A 12,802-nucleotide genomic window follows, 5' to 3' on the forward strand; every position below is an offset into this window, starting at 1 on the left:
ATGGCAAATAACATCCACAGCCTGAGAACGAGTCAAGTCAAGAGAGTTTATTATCATGTGTCCCAGATAGGACAACGAAATTCCTGCTTTGCTTCAGCACAACGGAATATAGTAGGCATGAACGCAGAACATATCATTGAGTCCCTCTACCATTATATAAATATATACACACATCAATAAATAAGCAGATAGAGTGCAAATAAACAGATAATGGTCTATTAATGTTCAGAGATTTGTTTCAGTTGAGTTTAATAGCCTGATGGCCATGGGGAAGTAGCTGTTTCTGAACCTGGACGTTACAGTCTTCAGGCTCCTGTACCTTCTACCTGAAGGTAGCGGGGAGATGAGTGTGTGGCCAGGATGGTGTGGGTCCTTGATGATGCTGCCAGCTTTTTTGAGGCAGCGATTGTGATAGATCCCCTCGATGGTAGGGATGTCAGAGCCGAAGATGGACTGGGCAGTGTTTACTACTTTATGTAGTCTTTTCCGTTCCTGGGCGCTCAAGTTGCCAAACCAAGCCACAAATGAATAAATAGCTGTAAACACTATGCTTATTTATGAATGACAATGGGCAGCAGAGTGGCGCAGCTGATAGAACCGCTGCCTCAGAGCACTAGAGACCAGGGTTCAATCCCAACCTAGGGTGCTATTTTTGTGTTGTATGCACATTTTCCCTGTGACTATGTGAGTTTCCTGCAGGTGCTCCCATTTCCTCCCACATACCAAAGACTTGCGGGCTTTGTAAATCACCGCTGTGGGGAGGGAGTGGATGGGAAAGTGGGATAACATAAATCTTGTGTAAACGGGTGACTGATGGTTGTCGTGGACTCGAAAGGCCTGCTTCCATGCTGTAAGTTGCAATCAATGTCTGAAGAAGGGTCTCGACTGGAAACATCGCCTATTCCTTTTCTCCAGAGGTGCTGTCAGACCTGCTGAGTTACTCCAGCTATTTTTGTCTATCTTCAAAGAAAAAAACTGATACTGGAAGAAAGTGTAAATGAATCTCAGGAAACCATCAAACTCTAACCTAATAGAAAATCAGCAACTTCAATGGAATAGAAGAAGGGAGACAATTGGTAAGAATAAAGGTCAATGCAAGTAGCCAGATCTTGCTGGTTTGGGCCTATTCACAATGGCCTTATGGGCACCCCATGCCCAATCTTATCTGACATGGATGCAGAGAGCCCATACTTCTGGGAACATTCTCTCCAGGTTTGAGTACCATGGCCCGAGTGGTAGGAGAGACTTCAGTTGTGCACTGAAGTTCTGCCGCTGAAATGCTCCTGAAACCATTGGTAGCTGACAAAGGTCAGTAGCATTGGGTGTCAAAAATGTCAACTTTTTAAAATTATCCCTTACTGTCTCTGAATCAAAAACAATAAAAACCACAAACAAATGAAAAAATGTTTTAAAAGTAGTTCTAATAGGAATAAATAAATAAATAAATAACTAAGCCGTTCGCCTTCCCCCTTTGTTTTGAACAAACTGACACTGTAGCCCTGCGCCCCCCCCCATTGAAATAATTGGAGTCAGGAGACATAGAGGCCCCTCAGTCCAATTGATCCACACTGACTATTCAGCATCCATTTACATTCATTTCATTTCATTCACCTCACATTCCTGTCAGCTCCCCAGCTTCTAGTACTGACCTACACTCCAGGAATAATTCACAGCGGTCGATTAACATAACAACCTATGTGATAGACACAAAATGCTGGAGTAACTCAGCGGGACGGGCAGCATCTCTGGAGAGAAGGAATGGGTGACGTTTCGGGTCGAGACCCTTCTTCAAACATCTGCAGTTCCTTCCTACTCATTTTGTCAACAACCTATGTGTCTTTGGCATTTGGGTGGAAACCAGATTACCCATGGGAAAAAAACGAAGAGGACCGGAGATTACTTGGTCATGTGGAGAATGTGCACAAAGACAGCACCAGACATCCAGTTTGAACCCAGATCACTGGAGCTGTCAGGCAGCTCAACAGCTTCACCACTGCATGGTAACAGGCCCTTCAGTCCAACTCACCCATGCTGATCAAGATGCCCTAACTAAGCTAATCATTTTACCCGCATTAGGCCCAGAACCCATTAAACCTCTCCTATCCATGTACCTGTCCAAGCATCTTTTAAATGTTGTTATTGAACCTACCTCAACTACCTCTTCTGGCAGATCATTCCATATAACCACCAACTGAGTGAAAAAGTTGACCTTCAGATTCCTACTAATTGTTTTTCCCTCTTACCTTAAACCTATGGTTCTCTGGTTCTTGAATCCTCTCCCTTGAGTAAAAGACTCTGCGCATTCCCCCTATTAATTATCCCTCATGATTTTATAAACTTCTGTAAGATCAATCTCTAGCCTCCTGCGCTCGAAGGAATAAAGTCCCAAGTGCTGCTGAATGAAATTGTATTATAAATGCTGAGGAATCTGAAGATGATTGAACTCTGCCAGTGGACTCCATGGGAGGCCAGCTGCAGTGTGCCCTGACAGTTATGGCATCTACTATTGTCTTCAAAAGAGGAGAAAAAAAATATCTGACAACTAAGTCAGGTGTTGATGTGAAGCTTCACTTTCGTGGTGCGGTGTGGTGATCAACAAGCTGAATTCAGGGGTGTCTATGACAGAAAAATCTGAAGTTTATCACCAGAAATGCAAAGACAAAAATTGCCCTCAAAGTAATTGCCCTGAAAATCGCAGCCTATCATCCCTACTTAATGAAGGCACCATATTTTCACTGGCTCAGAACCTGAAAGCAGGCACATGCTGTGAATGTGGTTCCAGTGAGAGCAAGATGCCAGCTGGTTCGTATATTACACCAAGGACTCTAATTATCATTGTTACTATTTTAACAGATAAGTTAAGAAGGCACTTAATTAGGTAATTACTTTGAGAGACTGAAAGATCTGATCATAACTGGCTCATGAAACCAAGGGGAAACATAATAAATAGCAGAATAAATTCAAAATTCAACAGCACCAACATTGCTTTTTTCTCCTGTCACACACTTACTCTCGTAATGTATTTATTGATTTTCTGAATGAAATAGTGAAAATATATAATGTCATTAATGATTGTATGATCAATGTCAATTATTGGATAAAGGTTTGAACCCAGCGGAGAGTGTTGTACTCTCAAAATGATGGTTAAAGATTTCCACGTCAAATTTATCAATCCAATCCTATTTATTCAGTAGCTGGCTGTTTTAGGAGAAAATGTGATCTTTCGGCTTTGCAATGATGATGCTACTGTGGAAGTGATGGTTATTGTTATTGGAGATGTTCAGGACTCTATGATAATCATTAATATCAATTAATATTGAGGAATCACATGAGTGTGTGTGCTCATTATTAATAATTTAATTAAGTAGATAAATAGGAATGTTCAATATGAATAGTTAATGTTAAATTCATGTGAATGTTAAGGATATTGTAGTTAAAACAATAATCAGACTTTACCGTTGGTGATAAACAATAACAAGGATTGGGGAAGTTACAGGCAAATGTATTGGTGCAGTGTCAACACCAGGGTTCCAACAGATCTCCTGATGCAGTTTCAACAGCCGGTTGTAAAATTATCTTCCAGATATTTAATCGTAATGGCATGAAACAGTTGGGTTGCACGGTGGCGCAGTGGTAGAGCAGCTACCTTACAGAGCTCACAGCACCAGAGACACAGGTTCGATCCCGACTACGGGAGCTGTCTGTACGGAGTTTGTCCATTCTCCCTGTGACCGCGTGGGTTTCCTCCGACATCTTTGGTTTCCTCACACACTCCTGCACTCCAAAGACGTACAGGTTTGTAGGTTAATTGGCTAGGCATCATCATCCTTAATGTGTGTACAATAGCGATAATGTGCAGGGAACACTGGTCGGTGCGGACACGGTGGGCCAAAGGGCATATTTCTGTGCTGTATCTCTAAACTAAGTTGGCCTATCACCTGTGCCATTTTATTATAGTTCCAACGTTTCCACGTGTAGCCTTCCCCACTTTCTTATGTGTAGCAGAGGTGCTGCCTCATAGCGCCAGAGATCTGGGTTCAATCCTGACCTCAGGTGTTGTCTGTGCTGAGTTTGCACATTCTCTCTGTGACTGCATGGATTTCCTTCAGGTGCTGCTTCCACATCCCAAAGGCGTGGTGGTTTGTAAGTTAATTGGCCTCTGTAACTTGTCCCTTGTGTGTCGGGAGCGAATGTGAAAATGGGAAAACATGGAATTATTGTGCACTAGTGAACAATGGTTGGCATTGACATAGTGAGCCAAATAGGTGAGCCATAAGGCCTGCACCTTTATCCAGAACTCTGAATCCAAGAGTGTGAAGGCCCAAGTCACTGAGTATATTCAGGAACAGATATCGATATATTTATGGATATTAAGGAAATCAAGGCATATGTGATTCGTGCTAGAAAATGACTCCAAGGTGAAAGACATGCCATGATCTCATTGACTGGTGGAACAGCCACGATGGGCTGAGTGGCCTACACTTGCTTCTGTTTCTTGCAACACATATGACATGGACAGCATTGTAACCAACCAGGAATTTTAAATCTTGATTAAATTCAGATGAAGATTCCTACTCTCCGAAGAATCTCATTTTCCTAACAACACGTCGTCTTGTTGAATGCACTGTGTTTTGACTCCGCTTCTGACATTCTTGGTCTGTTTACCTCTGAAATGAAAAAAAGGCTAAGGGGGGGAAGCAGTAAGCAAAGCCAAAGGGAGTGCGTTCCCAGAGTCTCCTGGGTGACGATTCTGTTAGTGCATGACCCCACAGCCCAGTTTTCAATATCCCTTTGTTTACTCACATCCGCTTGAGCTTTTTATATTGAGTGAATGCTCCGGCTCCCACAGTCTTGATCAAATTTTGTTCCAGTCGTCTGCAGAGTTAAAGAATAAATAGAATGAATAACATTTCAGCAACAGAATCCAAAGCATGCTGATACTTCACCTGCAGTTTCTGAAGCAAAAGAAATAGGATCATTGATTTGGGTGAGGTGTTCATAACATCAGGTTGGAAATCTCAAGGCTAAGGAACATTAGATCTGAGACTAGTTTCCGCTTCGCATTATTCTGACACTCCATACCCTTTGCGATGTGCATACTGTCGGTGTGGACTGAACCCAAACTACAAAGTGCCTTGGTTGCACTAGTGTCTCGGGGTATTACTTTTGTCTTTGCACTATATATTTTTTTAATGTTTTTATATATGGAACTATTGTTTTAGTTTATTATGGTGTACATTGAGTACTATGTTTGCATATCTGTTGCACTGCTGCAAGTAAAAATGTAATTGTTCCATTTCAGGATAGATGACCATAAAACACGCATGGATTAATTCTTGAGCCACCCCAACCCTCTGCACTTGTATGCCCTCCTCCATTAAAGTGTGAGAATCTGCATTTATTGTTCCATTATCGAATTGTATGCCTGAAGAAAATACAGACGTTTTGTGACGTTGGAACAGGTGTTTGGAATGATCGATGGTAGGATTGAGAGGAATAGTCAGATAGATGTACAGTCTCTTGGCCAGTCTCTTAGGTGAATTGAGGACTAGCGGACATAGGTTTAAGGTGAAGAGGGAAAGATTTAATAGGAATCTGAGGGGTTTTCACACAAAGGGTGGTGAGTGTATGAAACAAGCTGACAGAGGAGGTCATTGAGGCAGGAACTATCCCAACGTTTAAGAAACAGTTTGAAAAAGGTACATGGATAGGACAGGTTTAGCGGGATATGGGCCAAATGCAGGCAGGTGGGACTAGTGTAGCTGGGGCATGTTGGACAGTGTGGGCAAGCTGTGCCGAAGGGCTTGTTTCCATGCTGTTTGTCTCTATGACTCAATGGTAAGCACTGAAAATCAGCTCTGAACCGATGACAGATCCTGTGTCGTTCTCCAGTGCCTCTCTTCACAGTCGCACCCACACACCTTGTAACTCAGCAGACTGCAGCCCCAGCCAGTCTGGGTTTAAGCATCCTTGTGCAGTATGCTCTAGGCTCCGACAATGAACTCTGAGAAACCGCATCAATGAATAAAACACATTCAAAACTGCGACACAGGCCTAGCCTTGATTGGGCAAATTAATGATCATGCATTTGTCTCCTGAAATTTTCCATCACTAAACACGCTCACCTTCCTCTCAAAAATCTATCGATTCTTTATTCACATTTCTTGTTTATTTAACAGTGAAGCAGGGAATTAATGCTCCCTATTCTCTTCCTCCGCCCGCTCTCAATTAGGTGGCTTTGTGCTGCTATTAATCTGCTTGCCATATTCCAACACCAACCCCCCACGATAAGCAGTTAAAAAGTTAAGTACACATATTAGCACCCTCTGGCCTTTTGTCACTGCAGCTGATGGATTACCTAGAGAGGGCCAGGGAAAATCCTGAAATTGCTGCTTGAGTTGTACAAGTAATATAGAATACTGTTTTATAAAGTCAGTTAACTGACAAAGACTAATATTCTCCTTTGTGCATTTGCTCTAGTTAATCTGTAAATAGGTTTGTGAGTAGCATATAATGTTATTGATTAGAGCTGCAGCTGGAGAACGTTTATGGGGTTACTGAATTCCTGTCTTCAAACAAGATTTGACTTTGATAAAGTCCCACAACAGCAAGCACGCAGAGTCTTCATTCCATGCAGAACAAACTACCTGCCTGGTGAGCTGGTGTTGAGGTAGCACTAGGACGTTCCATACTGTGCTGCTGCTGCTCATAGAAAACCTTAGCCTAATGTTAACTACATCACACCCACCTGCTACCCCACACACTTTGCAAGTCTAAAACACAACCTTTTGACCAATCATGTTTTTACTGCAGTGGCGTCTGAGTTTCTCTTGTAGAAAGTAAGGCACTTTAAGTGCATGTTTAAATCAGCCTATTGAATTGGGGCATGTACATAGACTACCAAATGACTACAGATGTTTCTTATGTTATATGCTTATTGTAAATGGTAATTTGTTAATGGGAAACGTTGACTGTTGGGAGAGAACATTCATCAACATTTACAATTTAACATTATATTTCCGAGGTATCAATTTACTGAACATCTGACAGTGGACTATGCAATGGCTAGAGTTGCTGTCTGTGGTCTACCAGGCATTCCAGAGTTCCACACAGTTTGGGATTTGATGAACTATGGCAGCAAAACTAGCAACAAAGCCCCATAAGAAACATGAGCAAAATACAAAGTGCTGGAGTAACTCTTCTTTGCCTATCCATTCCCTCCACAGATACTGTCTGACCCACTGAGGTATTCCAGCACGTCGTATTTTGCTCAAGATTCCAACATCTGCAGTTCCTTATGTCCCCATTAGAAACATTTTGAGCAAAACCTTTTAATCAGAAATCATTTAAGCCTGTGTGCTGTAGTTTTGTAGACAAGTGGATTGGAACAAAAATTCATGTAAGAACAAACATTTATGTAACTTAAAGTGATAACCAGAATTTGCCTCAGTGGAGTTTGGCAGTGGAGCACATGGAGGAGGCCCGGTGGGTCACAAGCAAAGAAAGACAAGGATCAAGTTCAAATAAATTAACCCTAAATAGAGATTGTTTTCTCACAAGACTGAATTTGAACCTAATTCATGCTTTGTGAAACATATGAAATTCATGTACCGTTTGTGAATACCAAACATGCCACGGAAGCTGGATTGTTACAGATGAGATTAAGGAAATAGAAAGATAAAACGGTTCCACTCAAAATATTTTGATGGTTGAACAAATGTACTTCAAATATAGAGGACGATTTTGTCTTTGGAACTGGTGAGCTCCAATTCTGAGAACTATAGTCTGCACTCTGTGTCTTCTTCTTTGCTCTATCAATTGTATTTGAATTTGACTTGATTGTATTTGTGTATGGTATATTTGATCCGTTTTGGATAGTACACAAAACAATGCTTTTCACTGTACCTCATTACATGTGATAGCAATTAAGCTAAATGTAAACAAGCTTCCACTAACTGAATGTGACGATGATCAGCAAAACAAAAAGTGCTGGAGGAACTTATTGGATCAGGCAGCGTCCGTGGTGGGAATGGACAAGTGACATTTCAGGTCTGAACCATTCTTCAGACTGAATGGGGTAGAAAGTTGGAAAAGGGGTAGAAAGTGGAAAAGAGGTGGTAGCGGGACAAAGCCTGGTAATATCTGATGATGATCATATGGGTGGTTTTTTTATAATGGAAACTGACAGATGAATATCGCCAGAGATAGTTCCTCCACCTGTCAGAATGTTGCCATGGAACCTTTGATGTCAACAGAGGCAAGGAAGCCTGATTGACTCAGCCGAAGGTTCCTAAATCTGCTGCTTGACCCATTTCCCCACTGCCCCCCTTAATTATGAGAAACATTGAATAAAACTTTTATAATCATTGTGTCCAAGTTTCTGACTGCACCGTATTTTGTACCTCAGTTTATACACCTCGAGGTCTAAATTGATAGAAGGCACACCATGAAGCTACTTGCTTCTTGTTACAAATAAAGGGGAAAAAAATGAGAGGCATAGATAGGGTAGACAGTCAGAACCTTTTTTCCGGAAATGTCAAAGACTGGGGAGCATGGCTTTGTGAGAGGGGGTAAGTTTAAAGGAGATGTGCAGGACACATTTTTTTTACACAGAGGATAGTGGATGCCTGGAATGAGTTAGCTGGGGTGGTGGTGGAGGCAGATGCGATAGTACCATTTAAGAGGCTTTAAGATAGATACATGAATATGCAGGGAATGGAGGGATAGGGATCATGTGCAAGTGAGAGGTTGTTTGTTTAACCTGGCATCATGTTTGTCAGGGCCGATGTATCTGTTCCAGTGCTGTACTTTTAAATGCTCCATGTTCTAAGTGTGGGTATGATTTCATCACACTTTTAAAATGCATTGCTGTTTATAAGTGAGCCAACATCAGCAGCAGATGCACTGGCACCATTGTGACGGGTGCTGTTCACTCATCTGTGGGCACCGTGGATATTGAGTGTGAAGCTCCAGGAACCCAGCTGGAGGTTCATCCCAGAGTGGAAATGTCAAGGACTAGAGAGCATAGCTTTAAGTGAGAGGAGAAAGTTTAAAGAAGATGTGTGGAACAATTTTTTTTTGGAAAGAGTGGTGGATGTATGGAAAGCACACCATGGTTGGTGGAGGAGGCAGATGATAGTAGCATTTAAGAAGTCTTTAGATAGGAAAAGGAGGGATATGGATTACTTGCAGGCAGAGATTAGTTAAATATTCAGTTGAACTTGGCATCATGTTTGGCAAGGATTTTGCAGGCTGAAGGGCCTATTCCTGTGCTGTGCTATTATTTTAGTTTAGTTTAGAGGTACAGCGTGGAAAAGGCCCTTCGGCCCACTGGGTCTGCACCGACCAGCGATCCCTGCATATTAACACTGTCCTACACTCTAGGGACAATCTTTACATTTACCAAGCCAATTTACCTACATACCTGTACCTGTATGTCTTTGGAGTGTGGGAGGAAACCGGAGATTTCTTGTGAATACTCACACGGTCACCGGGAGAATGTACAAACTCCGTACAGACAACACCCGTAGTCGGGATCGAACCCGGGTCTCCGGCGCTGCAAGCGCTGAAAGGCAGCAACTTTACTGCTGCACCACCATGCCGTCCCTATTCTATGTTCTTGCTCCTTTTTGGATTATTTTCAATTGTTTCATATGTCGCAATTGTGTCACAATGGCAGTGCTTCTTGGAAGAGGTTAATAATGCATTGGGACAGGCAGCTTACCAGCAGAAGGGCTTAATTGTCGAGAAGCATTTTTTTTCCTGAATTTAAAGCTGCAAGATATGCAAACGTAATGAGAAGCAAGTGTCATCAATGTCACAGAAGAAGGGAGCTCAATCCATTCATAAATACTTAATTCCACAGGGATCAAAATGATTCCTTCAACTTTTAAAAAGGATGGGCTTTATTTTAACATTATTAACAAAATTAAGTAATTCTATTAAAGAGTACTTCAGGAAATGGAATACATTGACTATATCAGTTATATCTGTAAATTATTTTCCACTCTGAGGCTCCAAATTTCTTTGATATTGTAACCATTCTTCCTAGTATACCAAGATCAGATTGTGCAGGAAAGACATTGTACTGTATAGGGAGCAGAAGATGTTCACAAAAATGTTGCCTGGAATAGAGTGTACAAATTATGAAGAATGTTTGCTCAGCCTTGCCTTGTTTTCACTGGGGCATCAAAGACTTAAGGGCATCTTGAAAGAAATATAGACGATCATGAGATGCATAAATAGGATAGATAGTGAGGTTTTTCCCTGGGTAGAAATGGCAAATACATGAGGACATATATTAATAGTGGGAGGAGGAAGGTTTAAAGGAGATTCATGAAAAAAAAAATTCACACAGAGGGAACCCACAGGAGATGTCAGAAGAAGACTGATAGCAATGTTTAAAATGCAGCTAATCAGACACAAGGACAGGAAGAGAATAGAGGGATAAGCTCCATGTGCAGGTGGATGGGTTTAGCTTACATTGACATCATGTTTGGTACAGACATGGTGGGCCGAATATTCTATCCCTGTGCTGTTCTATGTTTTGTGTCCTAAAATTAATTCCTTCAGTGGCACAGTGGTTCAGCTGATAGAGCTGCTGCCTCATAGCAAAAGAGATCTAGGTTTAATCCTGACCTCGGGTGCTATGTGCAAAGTTTGCATGGCGACTGCGTGTGTTTCCTCCCATTAATTGGATACGATTTGCAAAGTCATTCCATGTAACTGATTAAATGGACGTGACAGTCATCATAATCGGCAATATTAAACATATAGTGACCTGCATTACCCCATAGTCAAATGTTGTTGTGTGCGCAAGGATATAAATGTTGAGCTATAGAATATATAGTTGGGGCATGTTGTTCAAAGGTGATAAACAACATGCATATTTGGCTTATTTTTATTCTTTACTTTTTAGGACTGAAACTTTTCACCTCAGGGTAAGGATGAGACTACCTCTGGTATAACTGGTCATTCTGCTATATGATCAAATGACAGCCGATAAATCAACCAATTTTCTCAAAGAAAGACAGTACAGTTGGTATCCACCAACTTCACCCGGCTTATAATAGATCCGTAGAAGTGGAAAAAATTGTTATCATTAAATCATAACAAATGCCATTGACGTTTGCAGCTCTGATTCAATGGTAGCTTCTTCGAACTCTGTCAGAATTCAAGATCCACATCAGAAGCATCTTGAAGAAAAATAGAGTCCCTCTCACACTTCTGACTAGCATTTAACCTCTTGTTAATATAAATTAAACACATTGCCTGATCATTTCTCAATGCATCTTTGACAGCTTACTGATTACAAATTAGCTGCTATGTTAGTTACAAATCACTGCAACACATAATTGACTGTGAATGCAAGCAACATATGTGCAAGTTCTCCTTTCCCTGGGCAGACTGTATTTGAAAGCACACAATTTGAAACTACGGATGGACGCTTCTCCAATCCCACCGTTTTCCCCGTATATTTTTCTATTTCCATTGAAACCAGGATCTGGAACGTTCTGTAAGATTATGGTTCAATGACCATATCAATTCCAACTCCATATTCTTATCATTGTCCACATTACTATCCAACAACCTAGTAATCTCTCCATTGAAAGCACTCAATGCCTGAAAGCCCAAAATGGGGAATTGTAAAGATTTTAGGAGCAGAAACTTCTCTACCTCAATCTGAAATTGCTGAATCCTTAATCTAAAAATATGACTCTTAGCTCCAGTCTCTCTAATCAGGGGAAACATTCCCCCAGCATTTGTATTGTAATGCCCCTTGATAGTTTATGCTTCAAGTAGATATCTCTTATTATTCCACTGTATGGATTTTAGGAATAGTACATTCTAACTTTCCTACTAGGAAAATCCCTGTCCTCAATAATTGTATCAATTGCTGCAATCTGTCCAAAGCAAGTCTGTCCTTTTTTTTAGATAGATAAAACAAATATAATGTAGTTTCAGCAAGGGCCCATAAAATTGGTATACGGTTTCTCAATTTTGATACTGCCCTTCCTTTGAAATAAAGACCTGCATACCATTTGTCATTTTAATTGTCCCCCATATTAAATCTTTGTGATCAGGTCTCTGAATATGAAAAACATTTCAGTCCTTTGCCATTAAAATGCATTCTGAATGAAAGTGTGTAACTTCACCTTTCCCCCTCACTGTTTGCCTTTCTTCCTACTCTGTCTCCTCAAGAGATTTGTCTCTTCAGTAAAATTGAATGTATTGGACTCTGTATTTTCATCTAAGTTATTAAAAGACTAAATATCCAAGGACCCTGTAATAATTACCTTGGCCGCCTGACAGTCTACCATCTTAAAAAAAGATCCATTTATTCCTACTTTTAGATTTCTATCCATTTCCAATTCTCTGCCTGTACTAATATATTACCCATTCCTCTACATCATGCAAATGACCATGTTTTTATAATTCCAAAATAATCTAAAATACATATGTTCCTGTTTAATAATTTCAAAAACCTCAAATAGATTAGTCAAACTCAATTATCCTTCCACAAATCCATTTTGACTTTGCTCATTCATATTATGCTTTTCAAAATGACATTCATTGTTCCTCGCCGAGGATTCAAACATATCCCTCATCACTGATGTCAGGTTAGGCTGAAGTTTCCTGTTTTCAATAGCTACATTATATTTGCTACCTTCCAAACAGCAGCAGCGATTCTAAAATCAAAACGCTGTTTCTGCTGCAATATATGTTGAAACCTAAGAATGTGAGCTATTAGGTTTATTTTAATTGGCAACTTTTAGTTCCATCAACCTAAAAATTGCTCAGT

The 12,802-nt window shown here is 40.7% G+C and overlaps 1 protein-coding gene across 1 annotated transcript in view; it reads right to left on the reverse strand.

Annotated features, from left to right (window-relative positions):
• Nucleotides 1-12,802, reverse strand: part of LOC116978642 (slit homolog 3 protein-like) — a 432,238-nt gene that overhangs the window by 19,851 nt on the left and 399,585 nt on the right. The window contains exon 10 of the mRNA XM_033029927.1: nucleotides 4,804-4,875. Within this exon, the coding sequence (XP_032885818.1) occupies nucleotides 4,804-4,875 (72 nt within the window). The remainder of the gene's footprint in view (nucleotides 1-4,803; nucleotides 4,876-12,802) is intronic.

The sequence above is a fragment of the Amblyraja radiata genome, chromosome 11 (genome assembly GCF_010909765.2).
Source record: "Amblyraja radiata isolate CabotCenter1 chromosome 11, sAmbRad1.1.pri, whole genome shotgun sequence".
Classification (NCBI taxonomy): Eukaryota; Metazoa; Chordata; class Chondrichthyes; order Rajiformes; family Rajidae; genus Amblyraja; species Amblyraja radiata.